This window comes from Pituophis catenifer, unplaced genomic scaffold, assembly GCF_029215685.1.
Source record: "Pituophis catenifer annectens isolate HBS135680 unplaced genomic scaffold, rPitCat1.0.hap2 SCAF_1, whole genome shotgun sequence".
NCBI classification, from domain to species: domain Eukaryota; kingdom Metazoa; phylum Chordata; class Lepidosauria; order Squamata; family Colubridae; genus Pituophis; species Pituophis catenifer.
The window spans coordinates 40,200,735-40,218,509 of NW_027256881.1; the positions used below are offsets into that span (position 1 = coordinate 40,200,735).

Below are 17,775 nucleotides of genomic sequence, written 5' to 3' on the forward strand. Positions count from 1 at the left end.
AAAATAGACAGATGTGGCCTTTAATAATACTGAATTGCAATTTCTTTATTCCTGGGTGACATGGGTGAAAAAGACAATATTCCATAAATCCGTGGTGTAGCTATACTTTTATTTCAACAATGTTCCTGGGAACATTGTTGAGAACACAGAAAGAATTCTGATAGATTAGATTTTCCTAATCCAGAATTAAGTCTAGTAACAGACAAACAGATGCCTATAAAAATCTCACACTCAGGAAATAAGTATTTATTAAGTGACTCCGTGGCATATTGCCTATGGCAATAGAAACAGTATAAAGCCATCATATGCAAACTGATACAACACACAGCACATATATTGGCTTTTGGTTATGAGATACATAATTCAACATAATGTGTCAAATTGGGGAACATTGACCTAACATTGACCTATTTTCAGATGATTATATCCACAAAAGTGTTGCCATCATGAGTAGGGTAACATAATAAAATATTGAAATAAATGTATTCCTCATAATATATTAGTAGGGAAGAAGAGGTTTGTATGGAAGAATGCATTGAATTAAAAAACAAAGTCTATTTATATGTGATCGTTCACACTGGATTTAGGCCATCCGTTAATCTCTTTGTTTCTCTTACCAGAATCATTATCATGGGCATCAGGTAGAGTAAGATACACATTATTATTCTTCTTGGCTGGTACTGTCTCAGTTAAACTGTTTGCTTTCTCTGAATCACTGGAAAAGAACAACAGGATAAACAAGTTAATTATCACTTACCTAAAAGACAGGGTATATGCTAGAGCCAGAACGCCGTAGTAGTTGAGGGCTTTGACTAAAACTTGGGAGGTTCTAGCCAATGTTTAACCATGAAGATTCAGTGGATGATTTGGGGCCAATTATTTTATTTCAGTCCCACCTACCATACAGAGTTGTTGTGGGGAAACAAAGGAAGAGGAAATGCTTCTGCAGAAAGATGGGAGAAATGTAAACAACAGCAATAATCAGTCCTAGAAAATGAGCATCTATCAACCTTGAAAGGTGAAATGTGGGTGCATATGACATAGTCATGGTCAAAATTACTCAGGCAGCAGGGATTTCTGTCAAAAAGACAGAAGATTGTTGTGTCACAAGCCATACTGTGTGAAAATTTCGATAAAGCAAACTGCCAAGGCAGGATGATGATGTCAGTGGTGATCAATGCACTTGGATTAATTTGACATGTTTTAGCAAAGTGTGGCTTCTGTTGCTGAAAATCCAACGGTTTGCTTCTTTGTTACCTGTGAAGTAGGGAAAGTGTGCTCTCTTCCTAGTGTAGAGAGTTGTGTTCTTCTCATGAGGAGCTTTCCTCTAATGAGGAAAGCTGACTGAAGTCAAAATTATACTTGTCATCACTGGTTCAGTGGCTTATAACTAACTATGGGTTGTGTGTGGTCTCTGGCACAGAATGTTTTTATTATATTTTATCATTTTTCTTTGTACATGATATTCTAACCCCTGTCAGCTGCCCTGAGATGCCTTGTGAGTGGGCACCCTGATCATTCTCATGACCAAATCGATCTGTTCATGGTGCAGAATAGAGAATGGGTCACCTGATGTCCTACTTTCCATCTCTATTGTGCTGCTCTTATGTACATAAAAGAATTAAGGCTGGAATAACCAAAGACTATTTTCTCTGTACAGTTCAAGCTAATTACCCACAGTATTGTTTCCTATGTCTCTGACAAGTTGTGTCCTTTTGTTATAAGGATATAGATAATGTAATTTGTGGTTATTAAGCCCCCTGTGCTTTTTATCTGTTGCCTTTCATTCATCTTTTTCTCTTTCCTTCTCTCTCTCTCTCTCTCTCTCTCTCTCCCCCCCCCCAGTCTCCCTGCCTCCTCTCTCTGCTTTTTGGCTGCCTTTTGTCCCCTGTTGCCATCTAATCATGTTTATATTTGGTGATGTTTAATAAATAAACATCAAGTTATATTTTTGATAGCTGAACTAAGCAGTGTGTCTTCTTGCTCTAAATGGATATAAGCATTCCTTTGCAAGGGGGCTGGGTGGCAACTAAACTGGAAATTACCCACAGTATTTTTCCACCAGCTAAGTAGTGCCTTTGACAGCAGCAAAAAGAGCAGCCATTCCTGGAATGGAAACACATTTTCTGCTCAGAAATTAAGGCTTGTTTATATAACTAAAGGGGGAAAAACCTGGGATACTGCTTCTGCTATTAATAAATAAAATCCTAGGAGATATTTTAAGAATTAAGTTGGTATGCTTGCACTGATTCGCAATGTTTATTTATTGAATCTGTATCCTTTTTTAAATCAAAGGGCTTGGGACAGCATTCACTTCTTTTCTTCCCACTCTTACCCATTTTTTCCAACAACAACTCAGTGAAGGTAAGAGAAAGAATAACTCTAATACTAATCATAGTCATTTTAGTAAGATTTTTAAACACATACATACTAACCAGTAGTGGGTTTCACTTACCTTCGCTACCGGTTCAGAACTGTGAGTGCATGCGTGCGCACATGTGCAGAGCGTCCGTGATGACGTTCGGGCCGGTAGCTGCCGCCCGCTACCGGTTCGCCCAAACTGGGGCGAAGCGGTAGAAACCCACCACATACAAACATACTATAATGCAATATCATAATTGAGAATACAAAAAAAATCAAACAAGACTTTAAAAAGCATCACATCAACAGATCCAGCAGGTTGGACCCACAAACTCTGTAATGCTTTGTGTATTTCCACTGAAAACAATTGGCCTTAATTTAATATGAGTGACATTGATTTCAATAGGTCCAGCCTTAAATATACCTAAATCTGAATCCCATTAAAGGATCTTAATATTAGTTTCTAGAAAGAGAAGTGGGAAAGGCCATTTACAATATACTTTCCATTGAAGTGTAGCTAGACATAGATATGAGCGTAGATGAGTCATTCTTAAATATATGTGTTTGTGTGTGTATAGTGGCAGGAAGAGATACTGCCTAAGATTATCTAAAAGAAGGTCATTTAGGGTTTTAATATCAAAACGTGCTCCTTGAATTGAGCCTCCAAATTAAATAGTTTTTAATTACATTAACACCATAATTATGATATATATGACAATGTTAGCTAAAGCTTGTGTGTCAGTAACATTCAACACAAATAAAGTTTGAGTACATGACTGTAATCCAGTTTGTTAACCTGCCCCATCTGTCTTCTTTCAAAAAACAATCCCTATTAACCCAGGCATATGTAAAATAACCATGATTCTAGGGCCAGATGGTCTATTAGATTGCCTGTATTTTGCTAAACTGTATTTAGTTTTAGTATTCATCATTTTTAAGCATGGCTGGTTTATTGGGATGGTTTGATTTAAGATTACTGTTATCACTTGTTATGAACCCACTCCAGGTACAGAAATAAAATCAATCAATTAATACTACCAATGAATAATGTATTAGATTTCAAGTCCCATAATCCACCCTGCAGAGCTACCACATAGGAAAAGCTCCTGTCATCACAAGGGCATGAGTGAATGCTAATATGTAGTGTATTCCATTTTTATTCACTGCTACTCAAGATCAGTAAATAATCAATTAAGAATGTCATTGTTGTATGGTATTAAATAGGAACCCTTGTCTCCAAGTAGATGTATTGCACTTTATCATTCTTTGACAGGAACAACATCAATGAAAGAGAACAACAAGCAAGCTCTGCTAGTATACCAGTTGGTGGCATTTTGCCAGGAAAAAAAAATGTTGGAGATGTTCTGTGGGCTTGTGTAAGTGTCCTGGCATCTCTGTCTAGCTACAGCACAGCCAGGGGTAAAAGAGAAGGGATTTCTTCCCTCCCCCTCCCCTCTCTTCCCCTGAGTGTAAGGATCTGATTCTGCTCTCCATGGAATATGCCTGGCAGCTGGGAGTGACTTCAGATTTAGTTCTGGTCTGTCCATTTGCCTTGATCTGCAATCCTGCTAAGCTGTAATGAATTCTAAATGGCAACCTGCATTAAATTTTCAGGTTTATCTCTGGAATGGAGCAGCATTGGAAAGTCAGTCCTGTCTTCGCTCTGAAAGGAAGGGGGGAGAAGGGATGATCCCTTGGATCCTGCTATTCTCCAAACAAGGCTTGGTAACCATGATGGTTATTTCCCAAGGTCTGGTTCTTAGAGACTTGGCTGGTTATATGATATTGCCTTCCTTCACATTTCCAAGTGATCTAAAGTGACATATCTTTCAATGCTTGCTTGTGGATGCTTAATGGTTTCTACAAATTTCAGGTCTCTTACTCAGCCACCTATATTTAGATTCAGGCAGGGATCCTAGACCTACTAAAATGCTTGTAAATCCACTCCAGGATTTACAAGTATGTAAGTGGGTGCAGTGCAGACATACAACCTTCTTTTTCTTCTCATTCTAAGTATAGGAGATGGAATAATGGAGTTAAATGGCAGGAAAGCAGATTCTGATTAATCATTATTTAAAAAGCAGCTGGACAGTTGAATACATTATCTAGACAGGGGGCAGACATCCTTTCTTGGATGTCTTCCAATGGAAGCTAGACAATAAGGATGCTTTAATTTGGATTCCTTCATGCAATAGGGCATTGCACTTGATGGCCCAAATGGCCCCTTCCACTTCTATTCAATAACAAGAACAACATACATTCTTTAAGAAGAATATTTTTTATAATTGAATTGCTGTTCTTACTCAGGAATTTACTTATTTATATGATTTATATAGCTACTCGTCTGTGCATCTGCACCGCTTACAAGGATTAAAAAGGCAGAAAAACTCACAATATATAATCCTAGGTAAACAATACCACCACTTATAAGAGGAGGGGGGGGGAAAGGTGCTTAGGAACAATAGCAGAGCCATCAAACCACCTGACCCAAATGCCTAAGGAAAGAGGTGGATCTTCAATGATGAATTCTTCCTTACAAAAAGGCTAATGGGGCTGGGACCATCCCAAATCTCTAGAACAGAGGTCTTCAAACTTGGCAGGTTTAAGACTTGTACACTTCAACTCTATGCTGGCTGGAGAATTCTGGGAGTTGACGTCCACAAGTCTTAAAGGTGCCAAGTTTGAAGACCTCTGCTCTAGGAGAATGCTGTTCTGTAGGGCAGTGCTGCTACCGAGAAAGCACAACTCCAAGCTCCAACAAGGTGGCATTGTTTGAAAGAAGGGGCCCAGAGCATGTCTTCTCTACTAAATCTGGTGGGGTGGCCAAGAAACAATGAAAGAAAGATAGTCTCACAAGTAGCCTGGCCTATGCCATCTTGAGTTTCATAGGTGATTATTAGTGCCTTGTAAGGTAGCTTTGAAAATGTTTAGATAAGCTAATAACCCACTTTAATGTCTCCTAGCCAGTTGGCCCACATATATGTTGCCAGTTTAGGCCTAAAGAAAATGTTTTTTTAAATCTTTCGGGGAAAAATTCTTTTTTGATCATTTGGTGGTAGAGATAGCTTCAGGTCTTTGAGAATATTGCACCAGACACACTTGTGACTGCTTCACATATGGACCAAGGGAATGGCTAAACTTTTTGTCATCAGGACAGCTAGATAGTCAGTATGAAGCACTTCCTCCCTTCCTTCCCAGCTGCTATTCTACTGCAAGTCCATCTCTTTACTGAGTAACCGGGGTTCATTCCGCTCCCATTCCTTGGTATGTTAAATCAAGCTGACCTGGTTTTTGAGCAGATACTATACTGATTGACAATAGAACTGGGAATGGGTAGTATAGGAAACTCTCCCTCTTCTAGATTAGGTTGTGGTCACTAAAATAATCTCCATCCCTTCAGGAAGCTGTGATTGGGCTGCAAGCCAGCAGCAAAGTCACTCTGAAGACAATCAGCTTGGTTTCTTGAAAACATTTAAGGCTGCTAAGATGATCTTGTTTCTGGAATCTATTCCTTGTTACAGTCAATATTGACTCATTTCCATAATGATGTCACTACTGTTAATGGAATCACTATTTATGTCTGATCTCCTACAGTAATTGTATTATAGATTAAAGGTGTGATGCTCTCACATGATGGACTAGTACAGAGATCTTCAAACTTGGCAGCTTTAAGACTTGTGGACTTCAACTTCCAGAATTCTGGGAGGGCCACAAATCTTAAAGCTGCCAAGTTTGGGGACCCCTGGACTAGTACTTCACACACACAATTACAAACAAATGCTGGTTTGCCTAGACTTCTTGAAGCAGTGGAATCTCTACTTTTTAATTTGTTCAAGGGGTGAATGATAATATACACAAGCCTGTTGATGACATAGAATCATTCAGAATAGAAACACTGATTAAGGATGTGAAGAGCTCCTACATTATATCCCCAAAATTGGTTGAATGTGCTTTAAAGTCAATACAATAATGACTGTATGGAGAAACGTAATAACTTATGAAAATATGGACAGAGAGAAGTTTGTTTCCTCCTGTCATAATGTTAAAATTCAGCCATTGAAACTAAAAGAGGAATGATTCAGGATCAGTGAAAGAAAATCCTTTGCAAAGTTTAGACTGGAGACCAATTTAAGTCTCTTTAAATAAACAATTCCATGGATTATAGGCTCATCAGTGGTTACTGTTCCTAATAGTTGAATATTGTCTCCTGAATCACAGCATTCCTTACATATCAGTCACTGAGGAGTGATAGTAGAATACTATTGCCCTCTGTCCTTGCTTGTAAACTCCTTGCATGTTCTGGCTGACCACTGTGTTACACAGAATGCTAGATTAGCAAGCAGTGGCTTGATTCAATATGGCTCACATTTTGCAGCTGTTCATGAAATGTTGGGTATGAAACTGCACTAGGCTTATGAACTCCCATACCCAGACAACCCTTTCTGCATCTCCATTTAAAGGAAATCCAGCTTCAATTTAAAGAAAAGCCTACCTTTGCTGCGAAACATTATACAACATCTGCCACTGATGCAACATATGTCTACAGGTCACTAAAGCCTCTTCCGGTCCTTTATGTATTAATTCCAGTTTTATTTTTGTGAAGAGTAAACTGCAATAAAAATATACAGACATATAAATAGCAAATAATATTTAGGTGTACAGATAAACACAACATGATAAACATGATTTCCATTTGTAGAGAGATGATGTTTGACAACCAAAATTAAGCCATTTTCATATTTTCATATAATATAAACACACTATGCTTAGGTGATAACTGCTGCCAGCATTACAGCCAAAATGGAGCCTTTAAAAAATATCAGGATTAAAAAGAAAAAAAATCCTAACAGTTCACCAAAAATAAATGTAAATTTGATTCAAATAGTTTAAAAAATTCAAATTTGAGGAGAAAACCAGACAGATTGGTAGAAAAAAGTAACTGAAAAAAAAGTGAAAAAAAATTCCTCCATCCATGGATATAGATGGGTTAAATGTATGGAATCAATATTATAAAACTGATTACCAATTTGCAAATGGATTCCTTGTGCTAAATTTTTAGTACCATATTAACATTAAAATACTGCTATAATATATTATAGTATGTTCATGCAGTAACATGAAAAACTGAAAAACAAACTTTATAATAGAAATGAAGTTAAAAAACAATCAGGCTGGAAAACATTCTTCAATCCCCAAATCTAAAAATGTTGATAACTTATTTTTTTTTTTTTAAAAAAAAATTTTAGTTAAAAGAAGATTTTACAAAGATTTTAAAAACTATAGAAACATAAATAGTATAGAAAAGATTCTAAAAGGGTAGAAGTGAAGAATTACAAAAAAGCAAGAAAAAAGGTATGCAAAGTAACAACTTTAACTTGGATTTCTAAAGGCATACATTTGTATATATTTAACATCATTGTGAAAAAATGGAAAAAGACACACTACGTTCATAGCTTTTAAACTGATCCTGCCAAAATCTTTATTCCAAGAAAACTTCATTAAGTGAGCATTACAGTGAAAGAAATATAATATTGATAACGGCCAGAATAATCCTAAAGAGATTATTTCCACTATATTATATTAGTGCCATATGTTTTAAGAGGAGAAACTTACAGGGGAATTACTTCAGTTCCTTAATTATTTCGGTTGACCTTTTCATTGGTTTTCTTTGCTCTACAATACCTTTTCAAGGTGTCAGTCAGCACTTTTCTTGCACTTTTAGGATCTGAGGCAAATCAGCTAACCTTAATATTGCTCATCATCTAAAGTTACCACTGGGGACCAGATTGAACAAACACATAAAAAGCCTAGTCACAATGTTCCTCTACAACTGTGTCAGATGTATATTTATTTATTAAATTTCTATGCCCCCTTCTCACTAATACAGCAACTCTGGGTGGTTTTTTGCTTCACTTATAATTGTTCTCTCAAAAGACGTATCACGTATGTAAATTAGCACACATATATTTTATGCAAAGCTTTGTCCTTTTGTTGGCAATGTATAATTAGTGGTCCAACTGGTGAATGAAATCCTGGAGCACCTGCTCATGAGTTAGGCTTAATGGTTCCCCCTACCCACTCACCCCTTCTTGGCCTAGCACAATGCAGTGTCAGCAGAAAATTTAACAAGAGTTTTACGGAGAGTTATGGTTGTGTGAATGTCAAATAAGGTCTTGAACTGAACTTTATTCTATCTGCTGAAATACAGAGCTTGCTGCAAGATATATGGCAAGAAGTAGAATTTAATCCTTAGAGCCATTAAGAAAAATTCCAGCAGAGCTATGTTTAAAATACAAAGCCTTCTACCAAATTCCATTTGGTTACATGAAGGATTACCTCTTTATACCCATGTCCTTGAATAGCAACATCCGTTGATAGAAATAAAATTGTCAGTCAATAAAAGGTTAGTTGAATATATAAGATGAAACTTTCATTGGAAACCAATCCTTCCCACTAAGAAGGGTCTTAGGTTTAATGTCAGAATATCCTTTAAAGGATAAAGTAAATGAAAACCCAAAACAAGAAAATGCATCTTTGTTTTAAAATATTCTTTTTAATATTCCATTGCACCAAAGGTGTTCTTGAAAACAATCAAATCATGCATGTGATCTCAATGTTTTTATAGGAATCCCAGGATATTTACTCCCATTTTTTATTTAAATGCCTTCCTGGACAGATGGGAAGTGCTCAAGTGTTCCAATGTGGTTGAGGAAATATATTTGGGCATTTAGCAGTTTAAAGGTTTCCCCTGACTCAAGGGAGTGGTACTCATCTCCGATGCTTAGCCGAGGGAGCCTGCATTTTCTGAGACGTTTCCATCATCATGTGAGCAGTATGAAAATGTGGAATGCCTTCCACATTTCCTGCTAAAGCAGTACCTATTTATCTACTCACATTTGCATGCTTTCGAACTGCTAGGTTGGCAGGAGCTGAGACAAATAATGGGAGCTCACCCCGTTATGCAGCGCTCAGATCTCAATCCCGTGCTGCAGGCTTTCCAGATGACAAGCTGAGCATCTTAACCACTAAGCGATCGCATTACCCCCTTAGTAATCATCACCTTCTTCACCACTATGGCTTAGGACCTGGGTACCTATGAGACTGCCTTCTGCCACCGGTAGCCTCTCACCGGCCAGTACGCTCCCACAGAGAGGGGCTCCTCAGGGTGCCGTCGGTCAAACAGTGTCAACCGGCGGCCCCCAGGGGGAGAGCTTTCTCTGTGGGGGCACCTGCCCTTTGGAACGAGCTCCCCCCGGAGATACGGAAGATCCCAGATTTACGCACTTTCCGCCGTGCCCTCAACACTTTTTTATTCCAACAAGCTGGGCTGGCCTAACTCTTTTTAATTTTAATTTGCTTTTAAAAAAGGGGTGTTTTAATTAGTATGGGCCAAATTTGTTTAATATGTTTTAAATTGTTTTTTAAATTTTATATTGTATGTGTTTTATCTTTGGCTGTTCACCGCCCTGAGTCCTTCGGGAGAAGGGGGGTATATAAATCCAAATAAACCTAAACCTAAACCATTACAAAACTTTTCAGGTTTCACAAATGCATTAATGCATTAATGCGCGGGTTGTAATGGGAGTGTCCCGACACTCCCATGTTACACCCCTCCTGCACGACTTACATTAGTTACAGGTTGCCCTTCGGGTGAGATTCAAGGTGCTGGTTATCACCTACAAAGCCCTTCATGGCCTAGGCCCAGGATATTTGTCGGATCCCCTGCAGCCAGCAACAATCCCCAATCGCCCGGTGCGTTCCCACAGACAGGGCCTCCTCAGGGTGCCATCGGCCAGACAATGTCGGCTGGCGACCCCCAGGGGGAGAGCTTTCTTTGTGGGCGCTCCCACCCTCTGTAACCAACTTCCTTTGGAGCTCCGAATGGCCCCTGACCTTCGCTCGTTCCGCCGCGATTTGAAGACCTGGTTGTTCCTCAGCCTGGACTGATGGGGGGGGGGGTGTTAATGAATTTTATATTGTTTTAAATTGGAACTTTAATTTTATATTGCTTTTAATAGGAACTATGCATTTTTACTGTTGTGAGCCGCCCTGAGTCCTCGGAGATAGGGTGGCATATAAATTGCATTAAATAAATAAATAAATAAATAAATAAATAAATAAATAAATAAATAAATAAATAAATAAATAAATAAATGTCCAGCACAAATTGTGCACATCCATTAAATATGAACATAGAGTTCTTGCTCCTGAGTGAAATTCTCCCATTTATTAAAACTGTGCCATGAACACTTGAAAACCAGCATCCTTCACAAAATTTCAGTGTTCAAGGATTCCTATCCACATTCCCCAGTATTCAAAATAAAGGACGGTATTCTTTTTCCTATTGGCTGCATGAAAACAGCCATTTTTATTAAGCCTGTTGAGGGGATTTTGGGAAAGGTAGGGATGTGAGAGAAGGAGAAGAATCTCTGGAATATATGTACATTTAAATGTGATGCAGGCATGCCAAATGGAAGCACTTGCACATGTTTGGCCACCCACCTCCAAGTCCCACAATCCATGGAGCTCAGGGGCGGATTTCAAAACCCGTCACTATCAGTTTGCTCGTGGGCACGCATGTGCTCTCTCTTGCACATGATCCTTCTGCACATGCGCAGAGGTGTCTGGGCAGGTGGGCGGAGCCTCCCACCGCAGCTACCAGTTCGCTCAAACCGGGACGAACCGGTAGCAACCCACCACTGGTGCAGCTCTTGAGACAAAAAATTACCCATCTCTTGCTCAATGTGAAAAAGAAAAGATGAATGTAAAGACTCCCTCAAGATAAACTTGACTCCTGTAACTCCTTGTAGTTTCCTTGGTAAGAATACAAAGGGGTTAGCATTGCCTTCTTTCAGGATACACTTCCTAATCTAGCATATAGCCCTGGGATTCCTCAGAGTTTCCCATTCAAGTACCAACCAAGTCCAACCCTACTTAGCTTTTTAAAGATCACTCAAGTTTAGCTCTATGCTGCCACCTGCTGTACCAGAACAATAAAGGTGTGCAATTGCTTGAACAATTCTAAAGCTGATTCATGGGCCAGTTATTCTTTTTTTCTACACAGTTTATTTTATAAAGTTCTTATGAAGATAAATAGTGATAAATAAGATAGCACAAAAAGATATGATCATCCCATTTCTCCACTGTCCTCCAGAATGCCGGATGAATAATTCAGGGTGCACTGCAGGAGACTTCAATATTATTTTCTTAAGTACAAGCAGGCAGGCAGTATAACTGAGAATTAATGTTTTAAAGTCTGTATACAAAGAATAGATTATTTGTCATAGCCTCTCAAAATGCTTCACTGTATTTGTCTTGTGCAAACAATAAAATACTTTTTTTTTCTTATCTGACATTATGCCACCGATGGAAACTTCTGAGCAAAGTTTTTTAGTCCGCTGACATGAGTCATCATGGTCAGATCAATTTCCTCATGACCTCTTAAGGGAGCCTTATGCCTAAAATCTGAAGGTGGAGGCTGGGATTTGAAGCACTGTAAGGTAGTAGCAGACATGAATGTTGTACCTTCTCTGTAGCTTCAACGGATAAATTATGTTGAGTAATTTGGGTGGAAATTATAGCTATTATTTTAGTTAAGGGAACCAGACTCAGAGAAGCCATTTAAGTGAATAAGAAGCCACAGCAGGGTTAAGAGGATCTGGGCTCGATTCTTAATCAGTGGTGATATTCAGGTAACTTGACATGCAACATTTGTGCCACTTCTAGAACATCTCTGCATTTATAGTCACATAATGCATTGCCATGGAGCTGTGTTCTCCACGATATAGGAGGAATTCACACCAGCACAGTTCTGCAACAGAAATACTGGAGCTTCGAAGCAGCCAGTATCCTACTGGTATGAATTCTTGCCTTGTCCTGCCTCCAAACTCTTTAGTTTCCCACATTCCCACTGGAATTAAGGTTGTTTACCACCAGCCGGTACGCTCTCATAGAGAGGGACTCCTCCAGGTCCCGTCAGCCAAACAATGTCGACTGGCGGCCCCTAGGGGGAGGGCCTTCTCTGTGGGGGCACCTACTGTCTGGAATGAGCTCCCCCTGGAGATACAAAGGATCCCAGACCTGTGCACCTTCCGCCGCGCTGTGAAGACCTTTTTATTCCACCAGGCGGGCTTGGCCTAATCCTTTCCCTCTTTTTTAATATGTAAATTTTAATCTGTTTTAAATTATTGGGGTGTTTTAATTTGTCAGGGCCAAAACTATTTAATTCGATTTTATCTGGTTTTTAAATTTTTTGTATCTATGTATTTTATTGTTTGGCTGTTCACCGCCCTGAGTCCTTCGGGAGTAGGGCGGTATACAAATCAAATAAATAAAATAAAATAATAAATAAATAAAAATACTGTGCTGGGTTTCTAAAATGCCCACCTTGGAGTGGCCTTTTTTCTTCTTAATTGGACTAAGTTAGGACAATGAAAGAGAACAGCTTCTTGGTTGTTTGTTGACCAGCTGGTTAACATAGTATCCTTTCTATTAGATGCAAATATGATGCCAATCCTGTCGTGTAAGGTTTATTTTGTTTTCTGTGGTGAATAAGAAAACCACCATAGAGCAGCAGTGTATTCTGCCCTCGCTCCCAAATACCCAAAATTTGTAAAAATGGATTAACAGTAAGGTGAAGGCCTACTCTTTTACATCAAAAATCATAGCTGAAGTGATGGTGCTATGCATATGTTTCGTTTCAAATATGAAGCTTGTGGTTATATAGATTTTATTTCCATCATACAACCTCCCATCTTTTAATATTTACTTCCTTAACTCCTTTTCACCTGTTTTGGCACATTCAGGGATTGCAGTCAGAGAAAGAAAAAAGGCTCCATTAAAGGAGGATATCTGTAGCTCAGCATTGAAATGAGGTGTTCTTGGTGTTCTTTGAGCTTGGTTGTTTTCTGCAGACGTTCCACTATAGCAATAGCACTTAGACTTATATACTGCTTCACACTGCTTCACCGCCCTCTCTAAGCGGTTTACAGAGTCAGCATATTGCCCCCAACAATCTGGATCCTCCTTTTACTGACCTCGGAAGAATGGAAGGCTGAGTCAACTTTAGCCTGGTGAGACCCAAACTGCCGGCAGGCGGTGATCAACAGAAGTAGCCTGCAGTACTGCACTAACCATTGCGCCACTGTGGCTAATGCATACTAGGCAATATCATCAGTGTTAGTCAGTGCTATCACTGATGTTGTTAACTAGTGTGACTAAGGAAAAATCTTTTAAGAAAATAGCCAAGCTCAGAGAGAAATGGTTGTATATGTGGAAATTCTCATTTCTGTTTAATTATTAAAGATACATGAGACCTGATTTACAGTATACAGCATAGAATCACCCTGCTGAAATCCCCTTCTAAATACATTTTCTGCAAGCAAAACTAAAAGGCACTGTGTTGTTCTTTCAACCTATTCAAAATAATATTGACTGTCAGCCTTGACAGAGGTTTCTTTGAGGGCAAGTTGGCTTTGAGGGCAAGTTGGCAAGGGCGGAGCTGAAACTGACTTAATTAGGAATTTTTGGAAATTCTACACAGTCTTTCAGTTTTCTTTAAATGTATATACTAGACACAAAGTAACAGTACTAAGCCTGCTTTTTTCACCTTGTTTTTGAAAGCAAGCCTACTTTTTAATGCCCCACAAAACACTCCTTTACTTCATATATATCCTGACGAAGTGAACAAGGAGAACCTTGTGGACACCCAGCAATATCACTCAGAGGGAAACTGCAGAGCAGGGCTGGTTTTCCATTCCTCCTGGATTATAAAGGCAACTTGCCAGATGCCCGAATGGAAATCTGGATCTAGTCTTCAAAGATCAATGAGGGAGCACAACACCTTCTGAAGGGAGGAACCACAGTGAATTTACATTATGAATCATTCATACTTTAACATTTTGGTTTTCTGTTCAAATGGGATTTATAACAAAATGCGGAGCGTATTCTCTAGTCTCAAAAATCCTCCTGCTCCCAATTCCACTTAGCCATTTACTCGAAATAGGGCTCTTCTTTCTCTTTCTAGTAGGTGCGTAAGTTCAGTGTTGGAAACACTAAAAAATGGAATCTGGAAAAGGGTACAGAAACCATGTAGTTATCTATTATAAACATAGTGAATTCATAAATTGTATTTTCTAAGGGGACAGACCTTTTTGGTAATGTCTCCACTTTTTGAGATAACGCTCCAGAAGTTTTTTGATCCATGGTATGCCTTCATTAAACATTAAAATATTAAATATTAAACATCTTTTTGTTTAAAACTGGCTTTTTCTTAATAAGTATGTTTCATTGCTGCTCATTCTGATTTGTTTGTTTTAGTGCTATCGTGCTAAGCCAGATAGTGATGCTTTGTAGATAATTTATAAGTTTATAAATGTTTAAAAATTCAAAATATTCTGGGTAATAAATTATTTTCTCCATGTTTCTTTATTCTTTTCATTTATTTATTAGACTATTTGCCACCCATCTTGCCTTGAGGCAACTCTGAGCATCTTACAAACATTAACATTATTTTTTCTAATCAGGATAATTTTACATTCGGGTATTCCTCTCCCCCCCCCTCCACATCTTTAAAAACTTCTCCTTTAAAAATTCATGTAATCTAAGCAGGCAGATTGTTGCCACAAGGTAGCTTTGTTTATTATTCGTTTGTTAAATTCATGATTATGACTGCTGGAGATAAGAAATGTAGAAAGCCCCCAGAGAAGAGAGAATGGAAAGCAGACAAAGGGCTTAAGGTTTTTGAAACCAAGGCAGTAATTTAAATGGTAGGAGCTTGTTCAGTTGCTAACCCAGACGGCTAGGAAGCCTCGCTTCCAGATCCCTACATCATGTTCCCCAACTTGGCTTGTAGTACTTATAATTTTATCAATATTACTCTGATTTAATCCCAAGATTTCTATAAAAAGCTCTGTTTATAAAAAAAAAGTTAGTCTGCTACAATTGCAGGCAAATCTGAAAAAGTATTTCAACTATACAAAATATAATCTAAAACTTCCATGCCACTTATTTATTTATTTATTTTGTCAAGCATGTATAAGATAACATATATAAGTATGAACAAGATTATGAATACAGGAAATGGATACGGATAAATAAATTACTTAGGAGATGAGCCAATTTAAGTGGGTATTGTAGGACTCTACTCATGTAGACTTCATAATTTCAACATTCATCACTTTTATTTTCTTCCTGTTCCTCCTCCCAATTATTTTTGCCTATAGAAGAGTATAGGAGAACCTATAAACATAGTTTTTTGCATGTTTGGTTGGTCCCCTTAAATATTTTTGACCATAATTTTAATTTATTTTATGGCTACCCTAATTTACATTATATATTTTATACTAAATATGTTTTGTTCCTGTTTACTTTTCCCCCCAAATAATTTTATTAGGAACTATAAATACACACGCACACAGGATCCAGCTTTGGCAAATATTGGAAATATCAATTTACCTAGAAGTTGAATTTATATACATAAAGTATGCAATGCATTGTGGCCAGGTCAACCAAAATATTCAAAATATTTCTGGAGTTCATTTAAGTATTTAATATGAGAAAGATATAACTCCCTATTTCAAAAATTATGGATAAATATACATACTATATATAACACCAAACCAAGAAAGTGCTTAGGAATTGAGAAATGTTTTCATAATTTAAATGTTTAAAAATATTTTAAGCTTCTGTATTCAATATATCTATTCAAAGAGACATTTGGACAGCTGAAGCTAATCTATTAGGGAAAAAAAATATTACTGATTCAGTTAATAAAAAGATGAGCCAATATATCCTTCAATGTAGGTTTTTCAATGGTTCTTTGTTGGTAGCCAGAATAATTTCCCACACTTCTAAACACCATTATTTCAACAAAAGATGTACTGTGGTTTTCCTTTTTTAATATTTAATAATAATTAGATCAGTTCTTATGTTTTAATAATTTATATGCACTGGATAATTTAGACAAAAAGTCTTACTATTCATTATGAATGCTATTAAGAAATTCATTATTAATGTTTATTAAATGATTTTCCCAATTTCTGGAAAAAAATCAGTCAAGATCACTAATTGGGCATCACTCCAAAACTTACTACTCCACTGTTTTTACCTATATGTATTAATGCAATATGAAAGGACTGCAATTTAGATCATGTAATTAATCAAGTCATCCTTCAAGCTGAACTCAACTCTTGGTGATTTCAGTGTCATCTTCATGTAGGGCTCTTGGCATAAGAGCAGAAGTGGTTTGCTGCTGTTGGCATCCTCCATGTTTTTTTGATTTTCCAAACTAATCTAGAGTCTGGCCACTTTTTAATAGTGTCAAGCCCAAGCTCAATGATGACACAGAAATCCAGTTGATTACATTTCTTTCTTTGCTTACAGCTGATGTACAGGATCTTCCTAAACTAAAGCCATAATCTTCTAAACTATTAGATATACAACAACCTCAACAACACATAAGAAAATAGATACAAACTCAAGGTAAACCACTCCAGACTCGATTGCAGAAAATATGACTTCAGTAACAGAGTAGTCAATACCTGGAATGCACTACTTGACTCTGTAGCTTCTTCCCTAAAACCCCAAAACTTTAACCTTAGACTGTCTACTGTTGACTTCACCCCATTCCTAAGAGGTCTGTAAGGGGCATGCATAAGCGCACCAGCGTGCCTACTATCCCTGTCCTAATGTCCCTTTTTACTTGTATCCTTTTCATGTATTCAAATTATGTTTATACTTTTATCTGTTATCTTATATATGCTTAATAAATAAATAAATAAATAAATAAATAAATAAATAAATAAATAAATAAATAAATAAATAAATATATCCAGAGAGATTTTAGGATGTGGTTACCCTGAACCTCTTCTTCCCTTCACCATCCAGTTTGGGATTGCTCAGTCTCTTAATGTGGACTTTTGGGTGGGAAAGCTCTGTGGTGCCAAAATTCCTCTCTCCCTTCTCCAGGTGAACATCTCATCACCGATAGTCTTCCATCTAAATAGTAACTGGAACTAATCCCTATTTAGTTTATTTGAGATCAGCCTGAGTCAACTAGTCATTGTAATATTATCTATGGTATATTTTTATGGTTGGAGTCTCATGACTTCAGGAAATAGATTTCGAAGTAATTCTCTAACACAGAAAATTGCTTGTATTAAACTAATGTATTCCTATGCTTAAAAAATGAATTATCAAAGAAAGGACGAAGAGGAGTTAAGTCAGGAGTCAAACATTGTTGAAATCACAGCTATTAATTTCTTACTACTTGGAAAATATTTTCATACAGTCTGATCCTAACTCATTGCACTCATGAACATTTTTGAGTTGTATTAATATTAATTAACCTTAATTATACTTTTGTTTCTATTGTAAAGTTTATCAAATCTTCAGTTTTTTTAATAATTATATGTA

At 37.5% G+C, this 17,775-nt stretch overlaps 1 protein-coding gene across 1 annotated transcript in view; it reads right to left on the reverse strand.

The window, feature by feature from the left end:
• TTC7A (tetratricopeptide repeat domain 7A) overlaps nt 1-17,775 on the reverse strand; it is a 177,769-nt gene that overhangs the window by 61,627 nt on the left and 98,367 nt on the right. The window contains exons 16-17 of the mRNA XM_070932340.1: nt 6,854-6,970; nt 618-715 (exon numbers count right to left, since the gene is read on the reverse strand). Of these exons, the coding sequence (XP_070788441.1) occupies nt 618-715; nt 6,854-6,970 (215 nt within the window). The remainder of the gene's footprint in view (nt 1-617; nt 716-6,853; nt 6,971-17,775) is intronic.